Here is a 14,290-nt window from a genome sequence, read left to right on the forward strand (position 1 = left end):
AAATCCTCCCCTCCCCCCTCCCTCTCTCCTCATTCCGCTCCATCTCTCCTCCTCCCTCTCCCAGCAGTGCCAAGCGACAGAGAGCCCAGTCCGCACCACCCGCAGCCAGCTGTGCGACAGACAACGAACTCACCCTCCCCCACCCATCCACTCGGTACTGCAGTCGCCATGCCGTGCTTCAATCGCGAGCCCAAGGTGCCTGCGCGCCGAATGGTTTATGTAGGCGATGCGGAACGCAACGCAGAGATGGGCTTCCCCAACAACAAGGTGGTCACCGCCCAGTACACGGTGCTCAACTTTCTGCCCGTCAACCTCTTTGCTCAGTTCCATCGAGTGGCCAACCTCTACTTTCTGCTCATTGCCCTGTTGCAGCAGATTCCGGGCGCATCGCCGCTCGGGCAAGGGACGACGGCCATGACCCTTGTCGTCGTCCTCACCTTTACCGCCATCAAGGACGCGTGGGAGGACTACAAGCGCCACCGCTCCGACGCCGAAGTCAACTCGCGGCCGATCCTCGTCCTCCGCGACGGCTTCAACGCCCCACGGCCGATCATCTCGCGGGACGTTGCTGTCGGCGACATTGTCCGCATCGAGGACAACCAGTTTTTCCCGGCTGACCTACTCCTGCTCTCCACCTCGGAGCCGGCCGGCATGTGCTACATCGAGACGCGCAACCTCGACGGCGAGACCAATCTCAAGGAGCGTCTGGCGATGCGCTCGACGCGCGATGTGCTCGATTCTGCGCCCAAACTGCTAGGCCTCCGTGGTGAGCTCGAGTGCGAGGGCCCCAACAACCGCATCGACTCTTTTGACGGCTCGCTGACCCTCGCCGGCGGCGAGTCGCAGCGGATTGACCCCAAAAACGTCCTACTCACCGGCTGCCAGCTCAAGTACACCAAGTGGATCTACGCCATGGTCATCTACACCGGAAAGCACACCAAGCTCCAGATGCAGACCGCCAACGAGAAGAAGATCAAGAAGACTTCGGACATCGAAAAGGTGACCAACCGGCTCATCATCCTTATTTTCGCGCTCCAGATTCTCATGTGCATTGTCTCGGCCGCCGGCTACGGCATCTGGATCCGCGACCACCAGGACACCGCCATGTATCTGCACATGGGCGACCTTGTGCCGGCTGCCCAGGGCGCGTTCTCTGTCCTCACCTTCCTCATCCTCTACTCCAACCTCATCCCCATCTCCCTCTACGTGTCGATGGAGACCGTCAAGGTTGGCCAGGCCGAGTGGATCAACCAGGACCTCGAGATGTTCTACGAGGCCGACAACATCCCCGCAAAGTGCCGAACCTCGGCTCTCAACGAGGAGCTCGGCCAGGTTGAGTACATCTTCTCCGACAAGACCGGCACCCTCACCTGCAATAACCTTGTTTTCGTCAAGGCCTCCATCGGCGGCAAGGCATACGGCGCGGGCACAACTGACTTTGCCGCCATAGGAGCTCGCAAAATCCGGAAGTTTGTCTCCGAGGGATCGCTCGGCACCGTCAAGACCTCTGTGGGCGGTGGCGGCGGCGCAGGCCATGGCCAGCACCACCACCGCCGCGGCGGTGGCGCTGATGAAGCCTACTCGGAGTACTCGTACCTCGGCGACGAGCAGCAGGAGGAAGAGGAGGAGTCCGGCCGCGGTGCCGGTGCCACGGCCCGCGACGACGCCGACTCTTACGAACTCGAGAGCTACTCGTACTCGTATTCAGAGTCGTTCTACACCTACTCGTACTCAGACCCGGCCGGCGGCCCGTCCGCCCGCAAGCCGCCGCGCGGCCCGCAAACCGTCCAAGTTGCACTCAAGGGCGCGCCGCCGAAGCGGAGCCGGAGCTCGGCCGGGCGGCTTGCCCGCCTCACCAAGGGCGGGCCCGAGCTGGAGGACACACCACTTTTCAAGGGTCTCGCTGTCCCGCACTGCGAGTTTGTTGACGAGGGTAACGCCATGGTGACTGACCTCCGCGCCCAGGGCTACACTGCGGCCGACATCGAGCTATTCTTCCTCAACTGTGCCCTCAACCACACCGTCATTCCGCGTGCCGACACCGAGTCATCTACCGGCGTCTCATACCAGGCCGGCTCGCCCGACGAGGGCGCACTTGTCTACACCGCCGCAAACTTTGGCTACCTCTTCCACTCGCGGACGCCCGACACGTACACCGTCTCGGTCATGGGCCGCGATGTGACGTTTGACATGCTCAACTTCAACTTTTTCGACAACACCCGCAAGCGGATGTCGGTCGTGGTGGGCATGCCCGATGGAACCAAGGTGTTGTTTGTCAAGGGCGCCGACTCGTTTGTCCTCCCGCTCCTCGACGAGGACGACGCTGAGAACATGCGCAAGAAGGACATGACCGATGAGCATCTCACCCTCTTTGCCGCCAAGGGCCTCCGCACACTGGTCCTCGCCTACAAGGTTCTTGACGAGGAAGCGTATGAGGCGTACAACGCCATCTACAACGAGGCCAATGAGATGCCCGGCGGACCCAAGGGCTCGCAAGGCTACAAGGAGAAGAAGACCAAGATGCAGCTCGCATACCGCATGATTGAGGCCGACAACCGCGACCTCATCCTCATCGGCGCCTCGGCCATCGAGGATCGGCTGCAAGATGGCGTGCCCGAGACCATCGCCACTCTCCGCAAGGCCGGCATCAAGATCTGGGTTCTCACTGGCGACAAGCAGGATACTGCTATTCAGATCGGCTACTCTTGCAACCTGCTCGACCAGGGCAAAGACATTGTCATTCTCAACGACGAGGGCGACTCGGAGGCCGACACGGCCAAGTTTAAGATCGACAAGACGGCGTCCGACGAGGAAAAGCACCGCGCTCGCCTCGCCGCCGTCAAGCGTGCCCAGGAGCGCATGCTGCCGATCATGGAGCAAAAGCTCGCCGAGATGCGCGAGACGCTCGAGCGCGACCCTGCGTTTGAGTTCCAGTGCGCGGTCGACGGGCACACGCTCGAAGCGCTCCTCGGCGACGCTGGCTCGTCAAGCAACGACGAGCTGACGGCCAAGACAGCCAAGGCCCTGCTCGACCTCACCATGCAGTGCAAGTCGGTCATTGGCTGCCGGGTCTCGCCGGCGCAAAAGGCGCAGGTGGTCAACTTTGTCAAGGACAACCTGCATCCGATCACGCTCGCCATTGGCGACGGCGCCAACGACGTGGTCATGATCAAGGCCGCCAACATTGGCGTTGGCATCTCGGGCCGCGAAGGCCAGCAGGCCTCCAACTCGGCCGACTACGCCTTTGGCCAGTTCCGCTATCTTAAGCCGCTGCTTCTTGTCCACGGCCACTGGTGCTATCACCGCATTGCCAAGCTCATCCTCTACTCGTTCTACAAGAACATGGCGCTTGCACTCGTTCCCTTCTGGTTTGTCTTTGTCAACGGCTTCTCTGGCCAGTCGTTTGTGGAAAAGTGGACGTTCTCGCTGTACAACGTGGTTTACACCGCGCTGCCCATCCTCATCGTTGGCCTGTTTGACCAGTGCCTCTCACGCGAAGTACTCAACACCTTTCCGCAGCTCTACACCTCGGGCATCCGCAAGCGCTTCTTCTCTATCAAGATGTTTGCCGGCTGGATCCTCTCGGCTGTTTACCACTCGCTGGTCTTTTTCTTTGTCACCTCATCAGCCATCGAGCACGGCATCTTCAGCGCGGATGGCCGCACCACCGGTATCTTTGGCAACGGCGTCATCATCATGGCCGTTGTCGTCCTCACTGTCACCCTCAAGCTCGCGCTGGAGACCAACAACTGGACCGTGCTCAACCTCGCCGCTGTCGGCCTCTCGCTCTTTGGCTTTTTCTTCTGGATCGCCGTCTTCTCGTTCATGGGCGAGATCTCTGATGACGCAGCTAACATGCTGGGTGTCGGGACCAAGATGTACGGAACGGGTGTGTTCTGGTTCACGCTGCTCCTTGTTCCCGTCATCTGCATCGTGCCCGACCTGGTGTACAAGTACGCCAAGCGAACGTTCTTTTACGAGCCGTATGACATTGTCAACGAGCTCGAGCTTGTCCATCGCAAGTCAGGCGACGGCCGCTCGTTCAAGGACTTTCTTGCTGCTGCTGCCGAGGCGTCAGGCTCGTCTGTCCAGCTTGGGCAGGCGGATGGCGACGGACCTGTTGTCGGCGGCTTTGTCTTTGACCCGCCGCCCGGCTCGTTTGAGCATGCCGTGCTCCACCACGCGCCATCTGGCCGCGATCACGCGGAAGATGCCAACGAGTAAAGCAGTTATTGGTGTTATTCAGGTTACAGCGCGTCGAGCGCGAGGACGAGCGAGCGCAGACGGGTGAGCGACGGCGAGATGGCGGCGATGGCGGCAAGAACGGTCGCCTCGGCGATGGGAGTGTGTGGAGCAGCCTCAATGACGACCCGAGCGTCAAGGACCGGTCCAGCAACGAGGTGGTCATGGTGGAGGTTCGGAAGGTAGACGGCAAAGCGAGTCGAGGAGCGAAGCGAGTTGAAGCGAAGGCACAGTGCCTGCGACGACGACCCCGCCGAGTCTCCGGTGCCGGGCAGCGGCTCGTACGAGATGTCGAAGAGCGCGGCAAGCTGGGCAAGCTGGCGCGAGAGAAGCATGACTCGACCAAAGTGGAGCTCGAGATCATCGAGAATGGCCCGGACTGCAGGTCCGTCGTATGGCAGCGGCGCGTCCATGTACAGCATGGCGTCGATGCCGATGGCGTCAAAGAGAGGCGCAACAAAGACGTTGGCCTCCGGCAGCACAGCCGCGCTGGTTCCAGTCAGAAGTGTCCGCCCGGCCGGCGACGGCTGGAGCTGGAGGGCCACGCTAAACTCGGATCCAAAGGTGAGTGCGATCGAGGCGTCGGCCTTGAAGGCCTTGAGCGACCAGTCCGAGAGACCACGGACAATGGCGAGAGTCTCACTCAGCGCCTCGACGGCCTCGTACGAGGTCTCGCACCCTGCAGCCGAGGCTGCGGCTCGGGCCGCGGCACGCTTCAGCGCGTTGCGCTTCAGCGCAAGGCCACGAAGGCCGTCCTCGGCAAGGCCCTTGGTGGCCTCGAGGTGGGCGACACCGGCCGCTGCCTGCGAGTTGGCGCTTGTGGCCGCTGCCAACTCGGTCCGGAGCGCAGCAAGCTCCGAGGCTTTGTGGAGGTTGGTCAGGGTGTTGATCTTGGAGTCGTACAGTGAGGCAAGGTCGCGCGACGTCTCGCACACGCCTGCGGCACGGGCCAGGATGGCCAGATCGCCCTCCAGTAGCTGCGAGGAGCGCGAGTAGCCGGCAGCGAGCTTGCCGTTGAGCTTGGCGAGCCAGGCGTACCACTTGACCTTGGCCCGACCCTTGGCCAGAGCCTTGAGATCGACAACCCGGTCGACGAGCGCTGACTCTTCAGCCGAGCCAGGCTGGGCCAGCGCCAGCGCCTTCATGATTGGCGCGTTGTCGGAGGAGAGCGACGCCGCCAGCGCGTTAGCGCGCTCGTGTAGCGAGGCGGTCAGTTGCTCCAGCTGAGTGCAGCCAAACGAAAAGATCGAGGTCTCTGGGCCGAGGACAAAGACCGAGAGCAGCTCGAGCGCAATCGGGTCGTCGGTTGGCATCGGCGGCGGTGGGAGGAGGGTCGGCCGGCGTGTCGAAAACTGGGTAAACAGCTGGACTGAGGTCCGGACTAGGAACTCGTCCATCGAGAGCGTCGGCTCCGGCAGCGGCGCAACGGTGCCTACCGTCGTTGTCATCTCCATCGACTCATCAGCAACATCCATCGGCACAGGGGCTGCATCAAACGCTGCCTGTGCGACCTCGGAGCCGACAGTGGTCGTCATCTCCATGGCGTCGTCGTCGCCAAGCAGATCAAGTGAGTTGTCTGCGGGAGTGGCGTCAAACGCCGCAGCAGTGGCGGCGGCAGACACCACGTCGGCGTTGATGGTCGTCGTCATCTCCATTGACTCGTCAGCGTCTGCCTCGGCCTCGACTTCCGCCTCGACCTCCGCCTCGGCCTTCACGTTTCCGACGGCGACAGTCATCTCCATGGTGTCGTTGTCGAGCAGATCGAGCGAGTTGTCTGCGGGAGTGGCGTCAAACGCCGCGGCAGTGGCGGCGGCAGACACCACGTCGGCGTTGATGTTCGTCGTCATCTCCATTGACTCGTCAGCCTCGACCCCCGCCTCGGCCTTCACGTTTCCGACGGCGACAGTCATCTCCATGGTGTCGTTGTCGAGCAGATCGAGCGAGTTGTCTGCGGGAGTGGCGTCAAACGCCGCGGCAGTGGCGGCGGCAGACACCACGTCGGCGTTGATGGTCGTCGTCATCTCCATTGACTCGTCAGCGTCTGCCTCGGCCTCGACTTCCGCCTCGACCTCCGCCTCGGCCTTGACATTTCCGACGGTGACAGTCATCTCCATGGTGTCGTCGTCAGCGGCATCTAGACCCTGAAGCGAGTCGACATCAAACGCCGCCGCAACAGCATCGGCGCTGACAGTCTCGGTCATCTCCATCGAGTCGTCCTCAGAGTCGGCACCAGAGGGCGCAGACACCGGTGCGGCGGCAAGAGCCTCCTGCTCAAATGCTTGTGAGAGGTTCTTGGTGGGGACACGAGAGAGTGTAAAGACCTGCTGACCAGTGCCTGCCTGGCTAAGCATCGAGTCGTCGTCATCATCGTCGACAGCGAGGCTCGCCGACGGTGCAATGTCGAACGCTGGGTTTGGCGCGGCCTCATCCACCGTCGTTGACAGCCGCTCGTCGGTTGTGAGGGTGAGAAGTGCTGCTGAGGCCACGGCCGACGACGCGACGTAGGCTGGCTTGGACGAAAAAGTCTCGGTCAGCTCGATCGAATCGTCGTCGACCTCGTCGGAATCAAACGAGAACTCGGCGGCGGCCGGCGTGGCGATCGACTCCTGTGGATCGGCTTGCCACAGGTCGTTGAGCGACATGAGAGGGCCCATCGACTCGTTGCCTTCGCTGCTCACCGTCGAGTCAAGCATCGAGTCGAGGTTCGACGACATCGAGGTGTTGGCCGACGAAGCCAGCGAGGTCGAGAGCGACTCGAGAGCAGAGAACGAGGCCACAGGCGCGTCGCCTAGCGGATGCATGCTCGCGCCGTAGCCGGAAAGGTCGGCGTCAGAGTCAGACTCTGGTTGCGGCGACATCCATTCCTCGTGCCGCTTCTCGTACTCTCGGACCGAGGCGATGGTCGGCGCAAACGAGACCCGTCTGCCGAGCGACCGCCGTGCCTTCTTGCGCGCTCCCGACACAGCGAGGATGCCTGTGGTTGCGCCATCAGCGTTGAGCAGCGGCGCCCGGCCGCCAGGAAGAATTGATGTCGTGTCATCGTCAGAGTCAAACGTGGCCGGTGCGACCTCGTCAAACGCCGCGTTGGCCGTCGTCAGCGTCTCGACGGCAGCCACGAGCTCGGTTGCTGGTTGCGGCTGCCGTGCATTGCCTTCAACCGGCACCATCTCTTCGATCAACGGCTGTGGCTCCTGCTGTGGCTGCTGCGGCTGCTCCTGCTGCGGCTGCATCGGGGTCTGCGCGCCAAACGTGCCGATGGAGCGACGGCCAGGGCGCCTCCGCGCCTCCTGGCCTTGAAGCAGCGAAGAGGCGTGCGAGCGGAAGGCACCGAGCGAGCGGCGACCCGGACGGATTCCAGCGAGAGCAGCCGCTACCGGCGGGTCGCTCGCCTCGAGCAGGCTTGCACCGAGAGGACGGAAGGCGCCAAGCGAGCGCCGTCCGACCGACTTGGCCCGCGGCTTGGCGGCCGCCTCCTTATCTGACGGATCCTGATTGAGCGACGCAGCACCGCGAGGGAGCAGAGCCCGCTTCTTGGACGCGCGTGTCGGCTGAGCATGTACATGGGCCGGCGTGTGGGCGTGTGTTCGGTCGTCGGGGAAGTGGTATGACGGTGGTGAGTCGGTGGCTTTGGCGCCAAAAAGGGGGGAACAGTTTGAACATTTGCCAACACAGAGGGGGGAGACACAGGCCACATGCCCGCCATTCTTGCCCCGCATGGGCATGCACGTACCGTCACAGGGGCAAAAGAGTTCTCCTTGTCCATGCTGAGCTCGCGCTTCATGCCGGTAATCCCACCGCCTGGTGACGCCGGAGCGTTCTCGGTGAGGGACATGTCGCCGAACTGCGGGGAGAGGTGGCATTCGGCTGGCGGGCGAAGGGCCGAGTGGGGAGGGGGAGGGGGGGAGTGACACAGAGTCAAACGGGTGGCGTGGCGGGGGCTGTTGCCATTACGTCTCTTCATAGTCTGATTACAAGGTAGGTAGGATCCACAGTTGGTGGTGGGTAGTGGTGGTGGGTGGTGGGTGGTGGGTAGTGGTGGTGGGTGGTAGGTAGTGGTGGTGGGTGGTGACCAGGTGGTGACAGGTCGCGCTGCGGGCAGACAGGGGTGGGGGTGGGGTGGGCATGGGAGTGTGGGGTTGGTGGGAGAGGGTGCGGGTGCACACTCGACTGACGCACAGTGGAGGCGTGGGATATGCTGGCCATGATACGGAATGCTGCTCGTGGGGTGATGGGCGGCGGGCTGGGTGGGGTGGCGGCTGGCGGCTGGGGGCGACGGGCTCTGGCGGCGTCGAGCAGGAGCATGAGCGAGGTTGGTGTTGCGCCACCGGAGGACATGTCCAAGCCGACCATCTTTGACAAGATCATCTCTGGTGATATTCCGGCAAATGTGCTGTTTGAGGACGATCAGTGCATGGCGTTCTCGGACGTCAACCCGCAGGCACCGACCCACTTTCTGGTCATCCCCAAGCGCCGCATCTCGCAGCTGTCCAAGGCCGAGGAGGACGACAAGGCACTGCTCGGACATTTGATGTACACCGCGCAGGCTGTGGCTCGCGAGCAGGGCATCGCTGATGACGGCTTCCGTGTCGTCATCAACGACGGCCCGAACGGCTGCCAGTCGGTCTACCACATCCACCTGCACGTCATCGGCGGCAAGCAGCTCTCGTGGCCGCCTGGCTGCTGATGGCCTAGTTGTCGACAAATGCTTCGGTAAAGTCTTCACTCACACACACACACACTCTCTCTCTCTCTTTGGCGATCGCTGTGCCTGTGCTGGCTGACCATCGGCCGCGGTTGTGGCCGCTTGTCTTCCTCCGCCGAGTATTCCCATTGTCACACTCCACCCGCAAGCCGGTCCCTACGACCATGGCCGCGGCCGAGGTCTACTTTGAGCGACAGAAGAAGAAGCTCTGCCTAGTGCATTCGCTCAACGCGCTACTGCAGCGCAGAGCGTTCACCAAGGCTGCGCTTGACCACATAGCCAGCGAGCTGAAGCGCAAGGCCAAGGCACTTGACCTGCCGGCGGCGGCGCACAAATCGATGCTGGGAAACTACGATGTGAACGTGCTCGAGGCCGCTCTGGCAGAGCATGGGCTCGGCACAATCTGGTGGGACTCGCGACGGGAGCTGGCGGTGCTGATGGCAGGGGTGCCCGAGTCGCCGCGCGGCGGCGTCGTCCTCAACTTTCGCCGCAAGCGAGCGCTGTTTGGCTCGAGCCGCCACTGGATCACTGTGACGGCCATTGACGGTGTGTGGTACAACCTCGACTCCAAGAACAAGGTTCCGGTCGCGTTTAGCTCGTTTGGCGACGCTGTGCACTTTGTCGCCAGCACGGCGCTCTCCTGCGACGGCCACGTTCTCGTGGTCCAGCCTGCGGGCTCGGGGTCGGGGTCGTCGGCGTCAACATCCTCATCGACCTCGTCGTCCACCGATGACGAAGAGCCGCAGACGCGCGCCCCGAGGATTGACCCCTCGAGGCACATGGTCGGGAGCCCGTACCCGCTGTGAGACGTGCAGCTTGATGCTCTTGGCCGTCCCTGTCGGTCATGAGCGGATGTCCGCAGGCGGCGGCGGCGAGCCGTACGTGTCGTCGTCGTCATACGAGTCAAAGTCGTTGTCGTGAAGCGAGGCAAGCGGAGCCTCGAGCGCTGGGTCGCGGTACTTGGAGGGCAGATTCAAGACGGCTGGGGTGGCCGGACCGTCGTCCGAGTCCGAATCAGACGAGTGGTCGATGGCAGCGCCGTTAAAGGTGGAGAGCGAGCGCAGAATGGCGGCGTCGTCTTTGGACGGCTTGACGCCCGTGGCGGCCAGAATGGAGACAGACCATATTCTGGCTTCCTCCCACGAGGTAAATGCAAAGACGGTCTCCTTGCCAGCCACGGTGATAGTGAGCTGGTTCGGCTTGCCGTGGCTCCCGCCCTCGTCGAGCTCGACGGCGTCGCCGGGCGCAAGGACAAAGGTCTCCTTGACCGACCCGTTCTCGCGGTAGTGATACAGGTTGCAGTCGCGGATGGAGAGCGAGTGGTACTTCCACTTGCGCTTGCGCAGCGTCGAGCCCCAGTACCAGACATGCGCGTCAAGGTCGACGTCGGGCTCGTCATCGGCAGACTTGCGGGCGGCGGCGAGGGCCGACGCCCACGCGCACGCCGTCTCGTACGAGCCAAAGGAAAAGGTCCACGAGCGGCCGTTGCCGTCCGAGAGCCGCAGGCAGTTAAGCCTGCCGAGCACGTCCTCGTTGTGTCCAGCCACGTCGATCTCGACGTCGTGTGTCAGGGCGATGACCTCCTTCGGCTTGCCTGTGCGGTAAAAGTGAAAGACCTGTGCGCCGCGGAGCGCAATGCTGTGCTCCTTCCACACCTTCTTCCGCAGCGTTGAGCCCGAGTAGAACACCATAGCCTCCATGCTGTTGTGGTCCATATCCGTCTCTTCCGGCCAATTCACCTGTGTTGCTGTCTCCGGCCTGGCGCAGCGACAACGAGCAGCTAGCTGTGCACAGTGGCCGGGGCACGAGCGAGTGCAGTCTGACCGCCGTTCTCGCGAAATGTTGCTGCGAGCACGCGACGTGGCACACGCTCCGGTCGCTCTCCCAGTTCGCCACTCGCTCGCTCGCAGCTCGCTCGTCGTCGACCTACGACTTCAGCCAATGGCTCGGGCTCGCCCACTATGTGGAGGCAGTGATACGACGTTTGATGATGACTTTTGGCTTGATGAGAGTTGCGCTCGTTCTGGCGACGGCCGACAGCGCTGCAAACGCATCGGCCAGCTGGAGCTCTCGGCGCGCCTCAACGCAGTCGGCGACAGATCGGGACTGCGTCGAGGCCAGGCTCGGGAGGAGGCAAGTTGTACGCCTGGGACAAGTTCTCGCTACTCGGCCTTGGCCGGAAGGCCGGCGTCGGGTGGTCCGTGGAGCCAGAACGATGGCGAGAGCAGCGGAGCGTAACTTGGTTTGACGACGGCATCGTACTCGGCGCGGGTTCGCTTGCCGGCGGCGTGCTGGCAGACGACGCAGAAGCAGGCCTTGGGGTATACCGATCCGAAGATATTGTCCCAGAGCTTGATGGCAAACCCGGTGTGGTACGGCTTGTTCTTGATGGAGAGCGCATGGTGAAGGTGGTGGTGGTACGAGGTGTTGATGAGCGGGTTGTGCGCCGAGAGGAACGGGAGCTCAAAGCCGGTGTGGAGGTACGTGCCGTAGCCGTAGAAGATGACCGAGTACATGATAAACATCATGTCCATGTTGATGGGAATGACGAGCGGGAAGACTAGGAGCGGGAGCGAGCGCATAAACTGGTCCGGCGCCTCGTCGGCAATGACGGCAAACGGGCTCGGGTTGGCGTAGATGTGGTGCGACTTGTGCACGCTCCACATCGCCGAAAATCGGTGACCGCACCAGTGGTAGAGGAACTCGTAATAGTCCGAGATGACGACGACCGCCACTGTCGTCACCGCCAGGTACCCGACGGTGAGCCCGGACGCCGGAGAGACGCCGCAGTACGCCTGACCCATCCCGTGCTGGCTCATCCACAGTGCCAGCGCCGGACACATCGTCGCCGCCCACAGTGACCGCAGCATCTCTACAATCTCGTTCCGCACGTGCCATGCGCTTGGGTACTTGCCGTTGGTCTTCCATCGCCAAGTCGCATAGCTCGGCCGGACGTAGAGGAGCCAAAACGGAATGCCCGAGAGCACAAACTGCGCCACCACGCCGAGGATGGTCAGCACCAACCAAGTGACCACAAAGTTGGACGTCGCTGAGATTTCACAGAGCATGCCGGAGGAGGTGATGGTGGCGGTGATGGCGAGGGAGACGGCTGCCTCGGTCTCGGTCTCGGTCTGTGGTTGGTGCGGGGTGGCGGCGGTGGCGTGGGCGGCGGCATGGGCACGCGTGCGCCTGCCGACTCACGAGCCCGCCTCGCCAGGCTTCCCCCAACATGCTTCCCTTCATTTGGACACATCCGATGCGAACTTGGTAAGATCGAGGATCTGCCGACAGAGGCCCTTGATGGTCTCCACGTCCGTCTCTCCCAACTCGGTGCCCATCGAGTTCACGGCGGCAGAGCGGAGGAGAGCGGCTGTGCTCTCGTCGAGGATGCCGGTAAAGTCGGCTGTCGCGGCGTTGGCGCGATCTCCCATGGCGATGACGACCGAGCTGTACGCGACGTCGTCTGGGACAATCAAGGACATTTCTGGAAAGTGCCATCCGTACCATTCGCGTGCCCGCGACGCATACGTCTTGATCTCCGTCGCCAGTTTCGCGCTGAGCGATGCTCTCATGGCGGCCGGCGACTCGGGAACAGCTGTACCGTCACCGGCAGCGGCCAAGGGCTCGCCCAAGGCCGACACTGGCTCAGACGCACCATTGTGCTCCCGAGCGCCGTCTTCAGGTACGATCACTGCGATGCGGCAAAGAGTGTCAACAAAGTCCTTCTTGTCGCAGCCCGCCACATACACCTCGTAGGCGGCGGCCACCTGCTGGTTGCCCTCCGCGGCGAGCTGGGCGATGACCGGCGGAACGACCCCATCTTCGTCAGCGAACGCAACAGCCTCCAGTATCTTGTCTTTGCTGGGTTGTTTGGACATGATGCAGTTCTCGTGAGATGGTTGTCGGTGCTTCGACCCAAAGCCGGCTGCGTAGAACGATTCCGTCGATATCGAGATCGTGATCACGATCACGATCGGCCGCCAGTGCAAGCCGCTGCACTCGGCACTCGGCACCCGGCAGTGACCTACCCAGACAACACTTTACTAACGCAATCATGTATGTAACCGGGAGAGATAGTGAAAGTGGGAACACGGCTGGGATGGGTGCCTCTTGTCGGGACGGAGGTGTGTGGTGTGAATGAGCCTTGCGTCGAGTGGTGGTGGTTGGGTGGACGGGCGGGAGGTCGGGGCCGATTTTCAGCCTTCTGACCGGCCGCTCTGCCGCCGCTTGCCATGCCTGCTTCCGGCCACAAGCGATACTCGCTTGCACGACTGCCTGTGGTCACGGTCTCGTTTACCGCTTGGCTGTGTAGCGTGTGCGCTGGTGTGGCCTGCAGGTGAGAGGGGAAGGGCGAGACGGGGAGAGGGGGGGCATGGCGCGGCAGCGGCCGATGGCAATTCGCAGCGTCGACTCACACGAGGACCCTTGACGGAACGGCGCGCTTGGATGGCTCTGGCGACTGGACGACCGACCGGGTGGATGGGTGGGCGCGGGCAGGGGAGGCACTGAGCGGTTCCCGACGCCGAAGCACGTGTGGTCGCCGTCTGGTGGCTGGTGGTGCCACCCGCAGATGTGGAAGCGCAACACGGTCTTTGTCGGCCTCGGCATCGCCCTTGCTGCCCTCCCGGTCTACGTCTACTCGAACACGGTCATGTACCAGCCGAACGTCCGTCCGGACCTCCCTGTCAACCAGAGCAAGTAAATCTCCCACTCTCAGCTCCAGCCAAGGCCATGTTCCCCCCTTGCCCGGCTGCCTCCGACTACGCCGCTGCCGTCGTCGGCCCGCCACCCGCCAGCCCGAACCGCCCAACTGCGCCATTGCCTGACGACGACTTCCGGTCGTGGCCACCCGACTCTGCCCACCAGTCAGCCCGTGTTGGCAACTCCCCCCTCCAGTCCTTGCGCCCCGTCTTGGAAGCAGCGACAGAGACAAAGACCAACCATGGTACGGAACCTTCTCTCCCTCTCCCTCTCTCCATTCCCCTCCTCTCCTTCCCTTTCCACCCCCCCCCCCCCCCCCCCCTCCCTCCCCCCTTCTCGCCGCCCCTTGTCGCCCAACCCGCCGTTGCCTACTCCCCCCGGCTTTTGCACACGTGTTCGCCATAGCCGAGGCGACCGCCAGCCACTGCCGCCCTCCTGTGATACACCATACCGTACTACCCTTGCAGCACTCTGGCGTGCGACTGTGACATCGTGGTGCAAGTTTACGTGCGCTAGCAGCTGAGCAAGCCTGTAGTCCCTCCCCCCCTCGCTGTGCCATGGGTGAGCTTATGGCTGTCTCTCTGCTGATTCAGTTTTTTTTTTGTGGGTTGGAAGCAAAGACGGTCCTCCGCCCCCCCCCCCCCT

At 62.8% G+C, this 14,290-nt stretch overlaps 7 protein-coding genes across 7 annotated transcripts in view; 4 read left to right on the forward strand and 3 right to left on the reverse strand.

Annotated features, from left to right (window-relative positions):
* Positions 1-168: 168 nt before the first annotated feature.
* On the forward strand, positions 169-4,241 carry AMSG_04028 (aminophospholipid-transporting P-type ATPase; the record flags this gene model as incomplete). Its single annotated transcript, XM_013903824.1, has 1 exon — positions 169-4,241. The coding sequence occupies one exon, from the start codon at positions 169-171 to the stop codon at positions 4,222-4,224; it is 4,056 nt and encodes a 1,351-aa protein (XP_013759278.1). The 3' UTR covers positions 4,225-4,241.
* Positions 4,225-8,074, reverse strand: AMSG_04029 (uncharacterized protein; the record flags this gene model as incomplete). The annotated part of the gene is made up of 2 exons (XM_013903825.1): positions 4,225-7,790; positions 7,973-8,074. 2 exons carry the CDS (start codon positions 8,072-8,074, stop codon positions 4,248-4,250), a joined length of 3,645 nt encoding a protein of 1,214 aa, XP_013759279.1. The 3' UTR covers positions 4,225-4,247.
* A 119-nt stretch (positions 8,075-8,193) lies between these two features.
* AMSG_04030 (ZB14 zinc-binding protein) lies at positions 8,194-8,976 on the forward strand. Its single transcript, XM_013903826.1, has 2 exons — positions 8,194-8,217; positions 8,539-8,976. Exon 2 carries the CDS (start codon positions 8,543-8,545, stop codon positions 8,924-8,926), a length of 384 nt encoding a protein of 127 aa, XP_013759280.1. The 5' UTR covers positions 8,194-8,217; positions 8,539-8,542; the 3' UTR covers positions 8,927-8,976.
* Positions 8,977-9,089: 113 nt separating this feature from the next.
* Positions 9,090-10,104, forward strand: AMSG_04031 (josephin-2). Its single transcript, XM_013903827.1, has one exon. The coding sequence runs from the start codon at positions 9,109-9,111 to the stop codon at positions 9,748-9,750; it is 642 nt and encodes a 213-aa protein (XP_013759281.1). The 5' UTR covers positions 9,090-9,108; the 3' UTR covers positions 9,751-10,104.
* AMSG_04032 (uncharacterized protein) lies at positions 9,522-10,755 on the reverse strand. Its single transcript, XM_013903828.1, has one exon. It carries the CDS (start codon positions 10,657-10,659, stop codon positions 9,787-9,789), a length of 873 nt encoding a protein of 290 aa, XP_013759282.1. The 5' UTR covers positions 10,660-10,755; the 3' UTR covers positions 9,522-9,786.
* A 157-nt stretch (positions 10,756-10,912) lies between these two features.
* AMSG_04033 (uncharacterized protein) lies at positions 10,913-12,822 on the reverse strand (the record flags this gene model as incomplete). Its single annotated transcript, XM_013903829.1, has 2 exons — positions 10,913-12,133; positions 12,209-12,822. 2 exons carry the CDS (start codon positions 12,820-12,822, stop codon positions 11,107-11,109), a joined length of 1,641 nt encoding a protein of 546 aa, XP_013759283.1. The 3' UTR covers positions 10,913-11,106.
* A 986-nt stretch (positions 12,823-13,808) lies between these two features.
* The window catches only part of AMSG_04035 (uncharacterized protein), a 3,818-nt gene continuing 3,336 nt past the window's right edge, over positions 13,809-14,290 (forward strand). Inside the window, exon 1 of the mRNA XM_013903830.1 lies at positions 13,809-13,889. Within this exon, the coding sequence (XP_013759284.1) occupies positions 13,887-13,889 (3 nt within the window). The 5' untranslated portion in view covers positions 13,809-13,886. The remainder of the gene's footprint in view (positions 13,890-14,290) is intronic.

The sequence above is a fragment of the Thecamonas trahens genome (genome assembly GCF_000142905.1).
Source record: "Thecamonas trahens ATCC 50062 unplaced genomic scaffold supercont1.16, whole genome shotgun sequence".
Lineage (NCBI taxonomy): Eukaryota > Apusomonadida > Apusomonadidae > Thecamonas > Thecamonas trahens.

What these genes read in the sequence shown, in the direction of transcription:
- AMSG_04032 (XM_013903828.1), bottom strand. Translation starts at nt 10,659, where the DNA reads ATGGACCACAACAGCATGGAGGCTATGGTGTTCTACTCGGGCTCAACG.
- AMSG_04031 (XM_013903827.1), top strand. Translation starts at nt 9,109, where the DNA reads ATGGCCGCGGCCGAGGTCTACTTTGAGCGACAGAAGAAGAAGCTCTGC.
- AMSG_04030 (XM_013903826.1), top strand. Translation starts at nt 8,543, where the DNA reads ATGAGCGAGGTTGGTGTTGCGCCACCGGAGGACATGTCCAAGCCGACC.